This window comes from Trachypithecus francoisi, unplaced genomic scaffold (assembly GCF_009764315.1).
Source record: "Trachypithecus francoisi isolate TF-2019V2 unplaced genomic scaffold, Tfra_2.0 Lachesis_group6, whole genome shotgun sequence".
In the NCBI taxonomy this organism is placed as follows: domain Eukaryota; kingdom Metazoa; phylum Chordata; class Mammalia; order Primates; family Cercopithecidae; genus Trachypithecus; species Trachypithecus francoisi.
Window position 1 is genome coordinate 23,408,877 of NW_022681471.1, and position 16,362 is coordinate 23,425,238.

Consider the following 16,362-nt stretch of genomic DNA (forward strand, 5'->3'; position numbering starts at 1 on the left):
CCCCTGTCCAACGGTTTCCAGTCCCAACCCTGCCCCTTCTCCGCCCAACCCACAGCGATATCTTTGAATCTCTTTATCTCCTCGGATCCTGCCCCCAAACACTTGGCGGAGCGGCGGAGCGGAGAATAGAAGGTCCGCGCGCGAACAGGAGGCGGGGCCTGCCGCCTCGAGCCGTACAGGGGGTGGTTTCTGCACATGCGCTGTGTCTCTGCGGCTTCAGCTGCCCCCTCTCTGCGGCCAATCAGGGCCCGCGGCGCGCTCGGGACGTATCAACGCTCTGTGGGTCGTGTGCGTGCGAGGGGGGCGACGTAAGGGCGCTCCGCGAGCCCGTCTCTCCTCGAATGAAAGGAAACAACCTCCGGCGACAGAGCCCCGCTCTCAGGCACTGCCGGAGAACCGAGACCGACTTCTTTCTCTTTACCCTCATTGGCGCTTCTCTCCTGCCGTCCGCCTCTGGGCCCTGCCGGTGAGTCCCCACGGAACCCTGGGGCCCCCCATTCTCTGCCCGGCGGGAGAAGACAAGGAGGATGGCGGTGGCCAGGCCGCCGCCCCTGCCCGTTGTTAAAGGGGACTCTTGGTGGTCTCGCTTTATTGTCAGGGACCCCAGAAGCGCCGCTCATTGTAGACGCTTGGCGGAGAGGCTGCTGAGAAAGTGCCTTGGAGGTGCAGAAGGAGAGGTTAGGCTTACGCCTAGACTTCGGGGGAGGGGGCGCAACATTTGAGGAGGGAAAAAACTGGGAATTTTTAGTTTTTGCCATTGCTTAGAACATATTTGGGAAGGAGGGAGACTCCCAGTTTGGGAAGAGTAAGAGGAAGAATTGTTAGGATGGCAAAAGAGCTAGCCTTACGGAATGAGGAAAAACTCCGGGGTGGGGGGAATTAGGGGTGAAACTGGGGTATAAGGGGAAGCTTACAACGAAGACTGTGAGAGGGCTAACTCTTGGGGGAGGGGGCATAAAGAAAGTGGTAGGATGATATTTTCCTGGATTCGGGAGCATTGGAAAAGGACGTTTAGGGGACCCTGACTTTACGACGGAAAGGAACCTGCTGAAGTGTTTTAGAGGAAGATAGTTTTGTGACTTTAGCGCTTGATTAGAGGGAGATCTTGGAGTCTAGTGTGTATTGGGGGAATAAATAACGGAGAGGAGAGGATCCGGTACTTTATGTGTACCGTCTTTCATTATATGGATGAACACCACGGTATTCTTTTCCAATTTCTATTCATTTTGATATTCTGCGTGGAAGTTAGAAAATCTTTTCTTTTTAGAAAACCTTTTATTTTCATCGCCTTACTACGTAATGTCAGGTCTTATTTATACTGTTCAAATTATTTCTCTACCCTTGGGTTTGAAACAACTGGAAAATTCCTTTAGTTTCCTTTTGAATAACCGCAAAAAGCAGTGCGAAGCATGTAATAATATCGTGCAACCAAATTCAGGTGCCCTTCCGGTATATCTTATTCGTTTATTTCTGTCCACTGTAACTTTCCTGTTAGAAATACTGCTTCTTTGGGGAATCACGTTTGTTATCTATTTTGATTTGTATATTTCAACTTGCTGTCGCGTGGAATGTTTTAATCTTCCGGAACTGCAGTTTTTGTTGTTTTGTTTGTTTTTCTGTGAAAATGCTTTTTCAGATACCAGGCATTGAATGAGCTCTGGAGTTGGTTCTTGAATGCTCTCTCTGATGTTTCAGGTTATTTCTACCTTGGTGCTTCGCAGCATCTTGGAAAATCAGAAATGCATTGATTGCTTAAGCTTAACTAATCTAGTTTTTATTTTTTTTCCAGGCATTTAAATTATTACACGCCATTATGTTGCCTCTCTATTTCTGCTTTGTAGTGTTTTCCATAATGCGATGTTTCTTTTAAAGAAAAGGCTTCATTGTTGCGTGAAAGCATCAAACTTTGATCTCCGCATGGCCTGAAAAACCTTTTAGACTAAAATTAAAATGCCATATAGCTGTGGATCATTATGAACCCCTTAGTATTGGTCCTTGGAATGCCCTTATTCTACTTAGGTAGAGACCACAAATGTGACAACATTAGATAAAAATCTGTACTTTTATGATAAAGACATTTTTTGCTAGGAGTCATTGTTTCCATGATGTTCTCCACTTCATGTTTTACAAGGAGACTAAAAAAATTACCAAGATATGCACAGATGTATTATTTGAATTTTAGTGGAAAAATCCATTTAGTAATTGCACATTGGGGAAAGTTTTTAATTGGTTTGGTGCACTTTTTTTGTGGCTCTTGTTACTTTACAAATTAAATTTAAACTGATTACAGAAAAAATACACTAGAATATTTTTGAATGCAAAATAAAGTGTACCTTTTTTCTCTTTTAGATTTTGGGGTGTTTGATATCTAGAAAAGCAGGTTCTCAAAATTAGGATGAGAAATTAGCCTGTTTATAAATTGGAAGAGGCAGAATTCAATATAGATAGGATTTTGGGGATGCCATTTCGGAATTAATTTTAAGAATACGAAGTGATTTTTTCCATTCTAGAAATTTTCTTTATCTTAAGCCAGTTTTATAGCCAGTGCTAGGATTGTATGGAAATTACACATTGAAGATGTCTGTACGGGATTTGATTTATACTGTGCCATCCTTTCAGCTGGCCAGGATGACCGGGAGTAATGCTGAATACATTATTATGGTGATTTCAGAGTGCCTACTATTCATTGCATAGTAGTAAAGAAACTAATTTAGAACTCAAATATAATAGCAAATTCTGATGCTGTTTATGGATTTTGGTATTTTGCATAGTTGATTCTAAAAATTTGGGCAGCTGTATTCTTGATAAAGCAACCGAACACATACTTGCCTGAGCAAATGCAAACACACTTCCCTTTTGTTTCTTTTGTTTCTCTGTTATGTCCTTTTTTTTTTTTTTCTTTAATCCTAAAAGTATTTGCTGCCTGTTTTCAATCAGTTTCACGGTTTATAGCCAGTGCTATGAATACAGTACTATGGTAAAGTATCCGTTGCCATTTGGAAGACTGAGATATTTAAAATTATAGATAGCATTAAGAGTTTGTTAAACCTATCAAAGCAGAGACTGTCATGGCCTTTGAAGTTGTGTTAAAAAGAAAATTCTAGACATAAATGGATGAGAAGACATGTTTTCTTTGTAGCTTCAGGTTAGATTTTGATTAAGTATCTGAATTTTATATTGAAAAGCACTGAATAGTTTGTAGATATTACCTTCCTAGCATACAGCTGCTACTGTTCTTGTGGTGACTAATGCTTCTCGGAAAGCTGCAATGTAGTGTTAGAAAATTTTTTTAACATAGTATTATGAAACTGTTCAAATGTATAGACAAATGGAAAGAATTTAGTAAATTAATTTTAAGACAAAAGTTTGAGATTTTTCTTGATTGTGATGTGTGTTGTGGCAACCTGGATCTTGAACTGCTTAGTCCTGTTGATTTGGGAAAACTATACAAATCAAGTAACTGGTTTTAAATTTCTTCTGAGGAATCCATATTAAGATTGATGATCTAAATCTGAAACCTTTCATGTTACAGCTTTCCTTCCCTTTTTTTTTTGACTACCCTGTACTACCTATAATTATAATGTGACCAAATTTAAGGCTCATTGAGAAAAAAATTTCTTCCTTTACACAATATTACTAATTTAAGTATGGAAGTTACTACATTTAGAAGACCACTATCAGTTTGTGACTTTAATTGATAAGCAGGCTTGGAGTAAATCTTACAGTCATATAATATGGTTGTTTTATAAATAATTGGGTCTTAAAGTTTGCATTTTTAAATAGACTGTTAGAAGCTTAACTTTTTATTTACTTGAAAATGGAATAGAATAGCAAAAATTAATTTATTAAAGACATATACCTGATTTTTTTTTAACTCAGAAATAATTTTTAAAGTGCATCAAAGTCGTAGTTAGGTAAATTCATTTTACTTTTATTGTTTTATCAATATGTGAACTTTGAGAAATTGTTTGGTTGTAGAATTCTGTTCCCACGGAATATTCTGAAGTTTCCTTAGTAGCTTTTGCCCTGTTCTTAAGAGGTATAATTCTTTATCTCCTTGAAAGGGCACCTAGCTACACATGAAAAATATTTTACATTAATTATGCCAGCAGGTGATAATTTAATATTATACATTGTACATTTTTATCCGCACAGAAATAGTGTCAGTTATTTCACATAGCCTCCAATTTGGGAGCGGTTTGATTTTTCTCAGTTACTCTAAACTTCATTTAGCTGTCTGTCTGTCTATCTGCCTATCTGTATTGATTATGGAGGCATCTTAGATTTTAATGTTAATTTATGTATACTAAATAACCGTTTAAAAATGTATGTATTAAAACCTAGGTCAAACATTAAACGACTGACTTGAATATGTTAAACTGATTTTAAAACGAAATGAACTTTGTTACCTCTCTTATTCTCTGTAGCATTTCTTGGGGCTTCAAGGGGCTTAATTTGTCTATACTAATAAATATTTTAAAATGTGTATATTAAAACCTAGGTCAAATTTTTAACAGCTTTAATGAATATGTATAAACTGATTTTAAAATAAAATTAACATTGTCGCCCTTCTTATTCTCTGTAGCATTTCTTGAGGCTTAAAGTGGCATTCTAAAGGCAATTTAAAAATCATGTCAAGCTCAGTTGAACAGAAAAAAGGGCCTACAAGACAGCGCAAATGTGGCTTTTGTAAGTCAAATAGAGACAAGGAATGTGGACAGTTATTAATATCTGAAAACCAGAAGGTGGCAGCGCACCATAAGTGCATGGTAAGTATACCGGCAGCAACAGAGACCTTGAACCGATTCATGAGAATCTTAATAACACATGAATGTTCCTGAATACTAAAAAAAAACAAAAACCAAAGAAAACTCAGTTAAATTTTAAGAAATGGTTTATCACTAATGCTATGCCATTTTTACTAGAAAATTACCATTGAAATTTAACATCTTATTTACTGTTTTACTGTAATTAATTTATATATGAACCTTAATTTTTTTTAAATGTAATTTATAGCTCTTTTCATCTGCTTTGGTATCATCACACTCTGATAATGAAAGTCTTGGTGGATTTTCTATTGAAGATGTCCAAAAGGAAATTAAAAGAGGCACGAAGCTGGTAAGTTGTTATTTCTGCCTCTTGAGAATAAAAATTATTTAAACTCATTAAAGAGGAAATTGCTTATTTTAGAGTGTATTGCATTATTAACTGAGTATAATTTTAAATTGCAGGCTTTTTTTTTTTTTTCTGAGCCAGCAAAATCCAAGGCCGGGTTTATCTTATTTACCACTCAACAAAAAGGAATGAGTCAATATTTATACTATTCAATTTTTTTTTACTTTTCAAAGAGAATTAAAATCTTTTTGGAGGCTGTTTACTTAGAAAACAAGCAGTTTGGTTAATTCGAGTATATTTTGTGTTAAAGTCTTCAAGTTTATTTTTCATAATTCTGATATGTTTTCATCTTCATCATAAAGTTGTTATGGTCATTACAAATGAAGATGACAGTAGCCTCTCAACAGGAAAGTGTTAGCTCTTGCTGAATGAAGTATTTTATTGTAGTTCAGCTGTATAACACAACATTTATGACTTTGGATAACTTTCAGTGAATTTCACAGGAGCTTTTCTGAAGCTGCGTTAGAGTAATGTTCCTGTAGTCTTCACTACCAATCACCATATTAGTAAGATACTACATTGCTCTATTGGAATAGTAGTGTCATCTCAGTTGGTACTTATGACACATATGGTTTACTTTGAAACAATGAATGGGAAGATTTATTTTTATTTTTCTCATTTGAACCCTTTATTAAAATTACATCCATAATGTACCTTTAATAGCTTTGCTCTCCAGTTTCATTGTTTAAAAGATAGTTTTGCCAAACATATAACTGTGTTTGTAGTTACTACATAACCTCTTATTTCACAAAGACTCTGAGATGGTAGTTTTTGGATGAAATGGTAATGGGAAGGGGGGACTATCATTTTGATGATCAGGAATGATATGTTTTGAAAAGTAGTCTTCTATTAATAGTTTTACATAAAAAGCAATATGAAGAAATATGGGTTCAAAGATGACATTTGAGATTTGCTTTAGGATAGTCTCATCCTAGTATCAGTGTTAGTACAAATGAGAATTCAGAGGTCAGACCATTTCTGTTGTAGTGAGACCTTAACTGTGAAAATGTTTATCTTCCCCATCCTAAAAACTGTAGATAGTAATAGAAAGCTCTGTTTTGTTTTGTTTTTCCTTTTTCTTTCTTTTTTTTTGAGACAGTTTCACTCTTGTTGCCTAGGCTGGAATGCAGTGGCGCAGTCTCAGCTCATGGCAACCTCTGCCTCCTGGGTTCAAGTGATTCTCCTGCCTCAGCCTCCCAAGCAGCTGGGATTACAGGCGTGCGCCACCATGTCTGGCGAATTTTGTATTTTTAGTAGAGACAGTATTTCACCATGTTGGTCAGGCTGGTCTTGAACTGCAGACCTTAGGTGATTTGCCCACTTTGGCCTCCCAAAGTGCTGGGATTACAGGCGTGAGCCTCCGCGCCCAGCCTAGAAAGCCCTGTTTTTTAAATGTGAATTTTATTTGATGGTTTTAGGTTTCTTCATGTTACTGTGCTGATTTCTGAGAACTATAGCACTATGTTTTTATTTCCTAGTCCTTAAAACAAATGCAGATATAAAAAAGAATGATACTTACTTGAAAGTGAGTAAGTATCTGCAACCTCCACCTCCTACGTACAAGCGATTCTTCCGTTTCAGCCTCCCAAGTAGCTTGGATTACAGGCATGCGCCACCATGCCCGGCTAATTTTTATGTATTTAGTAGAGACGGGATTTCACCATGTTAGTCAGGCTGGTCGCGAACTCCTGACCTCAGGTGATCCACCCGCCTCGGTCTCCCAAAGTGCTGGGATTACAGGCATGCGCCACCATGCCCGGCCCCTAATTGACTTTTTAAGGCATTTTATCCCGTGAGCCTGTGAGCCTGTTTGCTCTGGCTCCTGTTCATCTGGATTTCTAGGTGAAAAGTAAGTCATGAACACTCATCGAAAATCATCGAAAATCATCGAAAACTGGAGTACTGACCCCTCTGTGCTTTCAAGACAAATTTCAGTCTGTACCTGGTGTTGACTCCAAAGTTGTTCGCTTGCCCCAAAGAAAAGAACAGAGATAAGGAGGCTAGGGCTTGAGATTAAAGTGTATGTATCAGCAGCCAGGTGGGTCAGAGTTGAGGATGAGAGGGCTCAGTAGAGCAGGAGGTGCGTGTGTATGGTTTTTATGTTCTTGCTGCCACAAGCAATTTTCCAAGGTTCGTGTCAGCCACAAGGATCAAAGGAGGAAAGCCATTCTGCATGAACATTTTCATCTCCTTGACACCATCTTTAATTATATAGCACCAAGATGGACCAGGAAAAATTTGCCAGAGTACTAAGGCTTTTATGATTTGATGCCCTGTTTTTGCAGTTTAGACAGATATATATTTTTCCAGTATGATTTCCAGTTTCTACTGAAGCCATATGGAGATACCACATCTGTACCATCTATTCTTACTCTCCAGTCATCTAGCCAAGAAATGCAAATTTCCAAGTAAAATTATGAGTTATCACTGCTTTTTTGAATTTGTTTAAGGAGATACTTGAGAGAAGGATATTTGAAGAATTTACTGTTTCTGGATAAAGCTAGCTGGTGAGATTACTAAGGGTATCTACATTGGATAGCTTTTTTTTTTTTATTTGATGGAGTTTCGCTCTTGTTGCCCAGGCTGGAGTGCAGTGATGTAATCTCAGCTAACTGCAACTCCACCTCCCAGGTTCAAGCAATTCCCCTGCCTCAGCCTCCCAAGTGGCTGCGATTATAGGCGCCTACCACCATGCCCAGCTAATTTTTTGTATTTTTAGAAGAGACAGGGTTTCACCATGTTGGGCAGGCCGATCTCAAACTCCTGACCTCAGGTGATCCGCCTGCCTCTGCAGATAGCTGTTATTCTAATTGGTACCGGTGTCAGATTATATCACAGATTACAAGAAGAGAAAGAGTTCAGAAGGCCATTTAGTTCACCTTTCTTACCCCTATGCAAGATTTTTTACAAGCCACTCAAGATAAGATCTTTGGCCTGAGGACTGGCTGACACGTGTAATCCCAGTGCTTTGGGAGGCCGACTGGGAGGATTGCTTGAGGCCAGGAGTTGAAGGCCAGCCTCCACAACAAAGCGAGACCCCTATCTACAAAAAAATATAAAAATTTTGAAATGTGGTGTATTCCTGTAGACCTAGCTACTCAAGAGGCTGAGGTGGGAGGATTGCATAAGCTCAGGAGTTCAAGGCTGTGGTGAGCTATGATTGTGCCACTATGTCCATCTAGCCTGGGTGATAGAGTGAAGTCCTCTCTTTAAAAAAAAAAAAGAAAATTTTGCCCTGTTCTTAAATATATCAAAAAATTGTGATTCTACCCAAGTAACCTGAAACAAGACTAGTAATGTATAACACTCTTCAGAGTTGAGAAATTCATCCTTCTGTATAAATTAAGTATTTCTCTTAATTTAAAGCCATTTTAGATCTGTCTCCTTCCATTAAATAAATATTTGGGTTTTTTTTTCCTTATTAAAAAACCCTTCATATACTTGATGACTGTCCTCAGGTCACTCCTAAACGTTCCCTTTTTTCAAACTAAATTTTACTCATGTCTTATGAAATCCTCTGAACAGTTTTCCTGCTTTTTCTAGTAGTAGAAATAGCTAACATTTGTTAGACACTTAACGTGTGCTAGGGACTGTGCTAAGTTTTTTAATTATATGATCCTTTTTAATGCTTGTAATCATGTTGTGAGATAGGGAAGTATTCTCATCTTACATGTGAGGAAATTGAGGCTCAGATGAGTTAAGTAACCTGACTGTAGCTAGTAAGTGGCAGAGCTGGGATTTGAATCCAGGGTCAGTTGACTCCCAAGCCAGAACTCCTAATCACCAGGTTACGCTAGACTGTTTAAAGAAACAATGATTACAGCTTAGCAGTTTTCTAATAAAGATGGAAATAGTACTGAATTTAGGACATAATCAGACTCCTATTAATATGTTCTATTAAGTAGTAATATCTTGTTAATTTTTAGGACAAAAACCCTATACACATCCTATGTAAGAATATTGTGATATTACCCTCCACATATATTTGTAGCCTCTGAAAAATAAAAAGACGATTTCCACATAGTCTTCACTTTGTTATTTACTCAGTACCAGTGGAGTACTTAGCATTTTAAAGAACAGGGTGTCTTCTGTCTGGAGGAGTCTTACCTATTGAGATAGTTCAGACTGCTTCCTAGAGCTGGTAAGGTTAAAAAAATGGAATGAGTCTAGGAAATATTAATAGGTTAGCCATACCAGAATAGGTCTTTGAGACCCACCCCAGTTGAGTAAGGTGGGATGATTGCAGGGTCTTCCAACATTAGAGAGGAATTTCAACTCAGATAGGACGGGATGGGGAAGGGTAAAAGCAGGATTTTTCAGGAGACAGGTGATATACAATAGTCACTGTGAAGAATGAAGTATAATGATGGCAGCACATTTGTCTACTCTACATAGATGTCCTGCGGGTATGTTAAACTCAACCTGTCTAAACCAGTTCATCACCCGCCCCTCCCCAAACCTGAGTCTCTTTCTGAAGCCTTTACCATCAACTCTTCCTTCTTCCATATCAGTCACGTCAGTCCTATTGTGGGATGTCTGCCTTTTCTTTCTTATGCTACCCTATGTCCAGTCTTGCTCCTCCCACCCTTCCAGCATACTACTGATAGTTACCTGATCTCTGCTTTTAAAAGCTAATCTCTGCTTTCCACTCCCTAACTGGAAACCTTTCATGATGTCTTACTGCATACAATATAATGTCCAGAGGCCTCAGCCTGCCATTCAGAAGTCTTGTCTTAACCCACTTTTTCCATCCTTATCTCATTCTCTCTCCTCTGGGTTTTCCAGGCATCCTGTCTCTGACCCCATTGCGGTGCACATACTGATTTTCGCCTCTGCTTGCGGCTCTTTTTTCCTCCTAGCTGCCTCTCAAAAGTTCTGTTTTTGAGATCCAGCTCAAACTTCACACTTTGTTTCTGTCATACAGCATAACACAATATGCGTTGTATTTGATACACATGTGCAAGCCTTTCTTCTCCACTGTATTGTTGACTCTGAGAGTAAGACTGTATTTTCTTTGCCCAGCCTAGCATGACATGGGGATAATGCGTAGAAAACTCTTAATATGGTGCTTGATGTCTTCTTTGTGCTCAATAGTGTTCTAATAAATAAGTGGGCACTCAGTGTTGGTGGACTTTGAAGATAGAAAGGGCTTCAGCTGGATAATAGTGTGAAGCCTTAATAACAGGCTAGGTATAAATTGACTAGGGAAGTCATGGCGTAGCACAAAATTCCTCTGTTTTGGTTAATTAGTGTTTCAGTGTTGTTTGCAACTTGAGCGGTTTGAAAAGGGAGGAGAGTAATTTAGAGGGAAAAATCAGGTTGGTTATTTTTTTCCAGAGAGTATAGAGAGCTGTGTGTGCCTCAAATGTGAGAGTTTTCATGTTTCTTCAGCCTTCGCTCCCTCAGTATAGTTTTGTGTTTATTGTTTCCTTGGGTATTATATTAGTCAAGTTCCCATACAATATAGAGTTTAGAATTTACCTATCTGTTTATCAAATACTTGAGTGCCCACTTTCTACCAGCACAATGCTAGGTACTTTGAATGTAAACATGAATAAATATGGTTTAGCCTTAGAAGTATGTAAAGAATGACACAGGAGAGCTGGGAAAGAGGATCACAATTAATTATGAGAAGTCAGAAGACTCCATAGAAAATGAGAGTTGAAATGTGTTCCTCCAGGAGAGGGAAACTATGGAAGTCAAAGATGAAGAGTTTCAAGGAGGAGGAAGTGGTCAAAAAATATTAAATAAGTATTAAATGCCAGTGCTATTTATAGTAGATTGTGTGACTTACTTAACATTCAGTAGGGGCAAAATGGAATACCCACATTGCATAGAATGCTGCCACTTGCTTTCTGCAATCACAGAAGCTGAAGATTCTAGATGACTCTTGGTGCTACTAAATCCTTAGAGCAGTGGTACCTAACCAACTCTACTAAATCAGAAAAGGGGCAGGGGTGAGGGTTGTGCTGCAGACAGGTATCTTTTGAAAAAGGGTCCCTTTTTTTTTTTTTTTTAGACGGAGTCTCACTCTGTCGCCAGGGAGGAGTTCAGTTGTGTGATCTTGGCTCACTGCAACCTCCATCTCCCTGGTTCAAGCCATTCTCCTGCCTCACCCTCCTGAGTAACTGGGATTACAGGCACGCACCAGCACGCCCAGCTAATTTTTGTATTTTTAGTAGAGACGGGGTTGGGGGTTTCACCATGTTGGCCAGGATGGTCTCGATCTCCTGACCTCGTGATCCACCCGCCTTGGCCTCCCAAAGTGCTGGGATTACAGGCGTGAGCCACCATGCCCAGCCTCCCAGGTGATTTTTGATGAACAGCCCTGGTTACGGACCATTGCCTTGGGTCAGGGGTTGGCAAACTTTCTGTAAAGGATCAGACAATATTTAAGGTTTTGCAAGCTATGTAGTCTCAGTTGAAATCACAGACAATACACAAAGAAATGAGCGTGGCCGTGTTTTAATTAACTTTTTATTTACAAAAAACAAAGTTTTTTGTAAATAAAAATATTTTTACTTAATTGTAAAAAAATGTAAATAAAAATGTTTACAAATAAAGTTTGTAAATCGCATGGATTAGGCCCACAGAAGGATGCCTTCTGTAGGGAGGAAAAGAGGTAAATTTTCTTCCTGAAGATTTGTTCAGTGGCCTCATTGTCATCTGTGTACCTTAGTGTACATGATTGTGAATGTATTCATATAAATGTGAATTTTTTTAAAAGCTCCAATTATGGCATGCAGATTAATTTTAATGTATGCAGATATTTTACCAGTCATTTATATTAAAATGAACCTTGCTTTACTTTTGAGGTGATAAAGGAGAATGAATGTAAGGTCAAAGAGAAACTTGGAAGTGTAGTGGTGGAGAAAATTAGGTCTTGGCTATTACTGAATAAATTTTTTTTAATGCACAATTTTTTTATTTGCCTCCATTTAATACTTTTTGGCAATTGGGAATACTGTCAAGTAATTTCATTATAAAATCCTCATTTATTTTTGCTAATGGAGGAGATCCAAAACCAATAATATAAACAAAACATATTCTTGGTTTTGGGGGCTATCTCGGTACTTATTTGAGCATAGATGTGGACGAGGTGTTCTTCACAGATTAAATATAGCAAGTGGCATAGCAGTTTAGAGTACCCTCAGCTGGAAAAACCCATACCCGAGAAAAGCTTGGACATAAAAATCTGAGCTCAGAAAATGTCTGTCTGAATCTTTCAATACACAAAAAGAAACTTCAGAAACTCCAATAAGAGAATTTATATTCCTCGTCAGTCATGATGCAGAGAGTTGGATAGAGTTGGAGTGTGTGATATTCTGAGCAAGGTCAGGAGATGAGGTTAAGGCTTAGTTCATTTCCTCCCATTTCCAAGACATCTGAAATAACCTATTCAGTAACTGCTTAGATTTAGCCTGTTAAATCTAGTAAAAATTTAACGAGTACTTTTCAGTGGCCCTATTTTTTAGAAGTACCTGGAATTTAAGGTCCTAATCTGTTTTTCAAGCAACTTGTCACTTTTCAATGACTGACAGCTTTCAGATTTCAGTATTGTTTTCTGGCTTTCCATTTAAACCTTAAAAGTAGTGTTTGTGTTTTTATGAGAACTCCTTCAAAATGCTGTTTTTAACAAATAGTAACTAAAGGATCATACAAACAGTTGTAAGTTCATATTCCACCCTCCCATGAAGTGGCACTTTTTAAGGAATTTTTAACACATAAATTTAACAAATAAAAACTAAAACAGCAGTTAACCAGATAATTCAGAGCCACTCTGTTGTCTGGTTATTTGGATGTGTGAGGTATTACTATATAAATAAAGCAATGAAGCTGGAGTTAAGGAGCATTTTTGGGTGCATCTCTGAAAACTTGCCCCAACTGTACTGTCACTTTCTAGTATTTATTGGAGGTAATATTATCTGTTATTCAAAACAAAACCAAAAGCCAAGCACCTGCGTAAGGTAAGCTGCTCTCACTTTGTTTTTGGCTCATATCTCCTGTGAAAATATCCTCGGTACAGTGTTCCCTACTCCAAGAGCTTTTGGCATTTTTTTTCTTTGCCTACAGGCTCAAGAATGTGACCTCGTTTTGTACCCTCCTTTGCCTTGTCTGTGCATTCGTAGCAGTTTTCTTGGAGCAGGTTTCTTGAGAACAGTTGACTGCTTGGCTGTGAGAATGTCTGTCTATACACTGGTAGTCAGTTACTGACAGACATATTATAGGGCGATGAAGCTGGACAAAAGCTAAGTTGCAGGCAGCCTTTCTTCCCTCAGTTCCCTATGGCTCTGTCTGACCATTAGGTTCCAGCTTTTCCCCAAGAGCCTATCGTAGAAGTTGGCAATCTCATTTTCATTTTACTCCCCTATGGTTACTGAGAAAGCAATATTTTTCCTTGTGCTCTTTAAGACTTCTTTTTGCAAACTGAATTTCAGTCCTGTCCTAGTTAAGTTGACTGAGGAGCAGGTATGTCCCAGCCTCTGGCTCCTACCCGACATTAGCTGAGTCTCAGTCCATTTAGTTCCTTGTGTCTCCTCTCATGCATGACTTAGTTCCTCTTTCATCAGTGGGTCAGCTCCTTGAGACTCTGCTTATGTTGCACAATTTAACCTTAAGTTAGTGTAGCTTATAGAGATGCCGTGCAAATATCTATAATAAGACAGGGCCTCTTTTTCCAGTATCCCTAATTTGAAGCTGGTAATTAATTACTAAGGTTTGGTAGGTCGACTAGGTAGCAAACTGAATAGGAGAGTAAAAGAAAAATCATTGTTAATGAAGAAGTTTTCACCTCTATCTAAATCAAGAACTTGAAATCAGGATACAAACAGGATAAGCTGAGAATTAACATGTATGCCTGTGATGGGGGCAGGAAATTAGCCCTCAACAGAATGTTTGATATATGGAACAGGCCTTTTTTGGGGGATTGGGGGAGAGATCTTCCATTGTTCTTGAAAAACATGTTTCTGTCAGGTTAACTTTCATTTTCCCACGTTTGAGGAAACCATGGATACTGTGTAAGCATGATGGTTCATGGCAGCTGACAGTCATTTTGCTGAAGCCCCAGTAGGGACTGTGGTAAATTGGAGAGCAAATGTTTTGTGTAAAGGGAGATACTGGAGCCATTATTAGGGTATAACCAACCAGGTGCCTTGTGGTAGAGGGGTCCCCATTTTCCAGTTATTTCACATTTTTCTAGGGAACACCTCTGCTTTATTTTTATTTCCTATAACATTTTTTAAACTGGACTAGCCACCTATCTGGTTTCTCAGCTCCTTTAATTTTTCTTTTTATCTCATCTTAGTTCTCAACCTTGTTTCTAGTAGGGCTAATCGTTTCCCTGAAACATTCTGCCGCTGTGATTCTGTGCTGCTCCAACTGGATTGATCTCCCCAATTTCACCATTCCCAGTCCTAGATCAGAATGTTTAAATATTTTTAGAAGTAGCTGAAGATACTTATGTTAAATCTGCAGGTATTAGAAACATGAATGAGAAAAAATATGCCGTAAGATTAAAATCTTCAATAATAGAGTATGTTTGCAGTGACATACTTACTGAACACTACTTTGTAAGGCACAGTGTTAGTCTTCAAAAATAAATTCTGTCTAGAATGAATTGATTGATAAAATTTATGTATTTATAAAGATAATTAGCCATATAATGGAGTAAAATGATAAGAGCCAAAATGAACAGTTATATATATATGTATCTCTTAAGTCCTATAGGAGTTTAGAGAAAAGGATTATTTTAGAGGTTGGAATATAGCATGGTAGACTACGATAATTTTCCCTTTTTGTATTCATAGGTAAGCAAGCAAATGTAAACATTGTATTTTGGTTTTATTATGGATAATTTTTGCTATTTTGTTAGTACCTTGCCGGAAATTCGACTGCTTGTATGTGAATGCTGCATAAAATAGGTCTTGTGAATTCTAATTTAGCAAAATTCCAACTCCTAACCTTGTAAAGAAGTTTCCACTCTGAAAATATTTTTTATTGGTATGTCTTCCTCTTTCTTCTCTTTCTTGAGTGAAACTGACTATAAAGTAAAGTACGCTTTAAAAAAATTATCTGTCTGAGTTGCTATAGTTAACTGGTTATTTGCAAAATGCATTTATTTCACCATAGCAGCTTAAAACCAGTTACTTTGGCAGATTTAAATTTATAACCAGCCAAAAAACTATTTTGATATATTTGGGTTTTTGGTTCCCATCTTATTCTCACCAGACTGAGAGATGGGTATGGAAAGCATTTACTGGAGTTTTCCTAATTTGTTTTTTAAATAATATTTTTGCATATAAAAGTACTTTTGCCCATTGTAGAAAAATCAAAATACAGGGCATTATAAAGAAAACCAGCCACCCAGAGATAGCCACTTAGCATTTTGCTGTTTTTACTTCTACCTGTTTTAAAGAATCTATGTTATAAACATAGTTGGGTTCATAATTCACATAGTTTTGTATTCTGCCTCATTTTTTTTACTTAACATTACACATAGATCTTCCTGTGCCATTCCAATTTATTTGTAAAGAATGGCTGTAGAACATTTTCTCATGTGTATAATTTATTTAAACATTTTTCTTTTTCTTTCTTTCTTTTTTTTTTTTTTGAGATGGACTTTCACTCTTTTTGCCCAGGCTGGAGTACAGTGGTGCAATCTCAGCTCACCGCAACCTTCGCCTTCTGGGTTGAACTGATTCTCCTGCCTCAGCCTCCCGAGTAGCTGGGATTACAGGCATGCACCACCACACCCGGCTAATTTTGTATTTTTATTTGAGACGGGGTTTCTCCGTGTTGGTCAGGCTGGTCTCGAACTCCCAACTTCAGGTGATGTGCCTGCCTCAGCTCCCAAAGTGCTGGGATTACAGGCATGAGCCACTGCACCCGACCCTAAACGTTTTTCAGTTGTTGATAGGTGGTTTTACATTTTAGACTGTTCTAAATAATTCTACAATGAATGTGCTTGCGCATTAATTGCTTGAGTCTGATTATTTTTTAGACTAGATTTATAGAGTAAAATTACTGGCTTAGAGAATACAAATTTTAAAAAAAACCTTGTTGAATCAGGCAAATTGCATTCTAGAGAGTATGTACCAATTTCCAGCTGTATACAAGAGTGCCCATCTTAACTGTATCTTGTCAATGTTCAGTTCAATATAGTATTTTAAATGGCACCTCTCTTTTCAG

The 16,362-nt window shown here is 38.0% G+C and overlaps 1 protein-coding gene across 3 annotated transcripts in view; it reads left to right on the forward strand.

The window, feature by feature from the left end:
• Positions 1–281: 281 nt before the first annotated feature.
• PHF6 (PHD finger protein 6) overlaps positions 282–16,362 on the forward strand; it is a 54,284-nt gene continuing 38,203 nt past the window's right edge. For 2 of the 3 annotated variants that reach the window (XM_033201109.1, XM_033201110.1), the window contains exons 1-3: positions 297–466; positions 4,586–4,769; positions 5,017–5,118. In XM_033201109.1, the coding sequence (XP_033057000.1) occupies positions 4,632–4,769; positions 5,017–5,118 (240 nt within the window). In that variant the 5' untranslated portion in view covers positions 297–466; positions 4,586–4,631. Of the gene's footprint in view, positions 467–4,585; positions 4,770–5,016; positions 5,119–16,362 lie in introns of all 3 variants that reach the window. The other variant, XM_033201111.1, reaches the window with a different exon arrangement.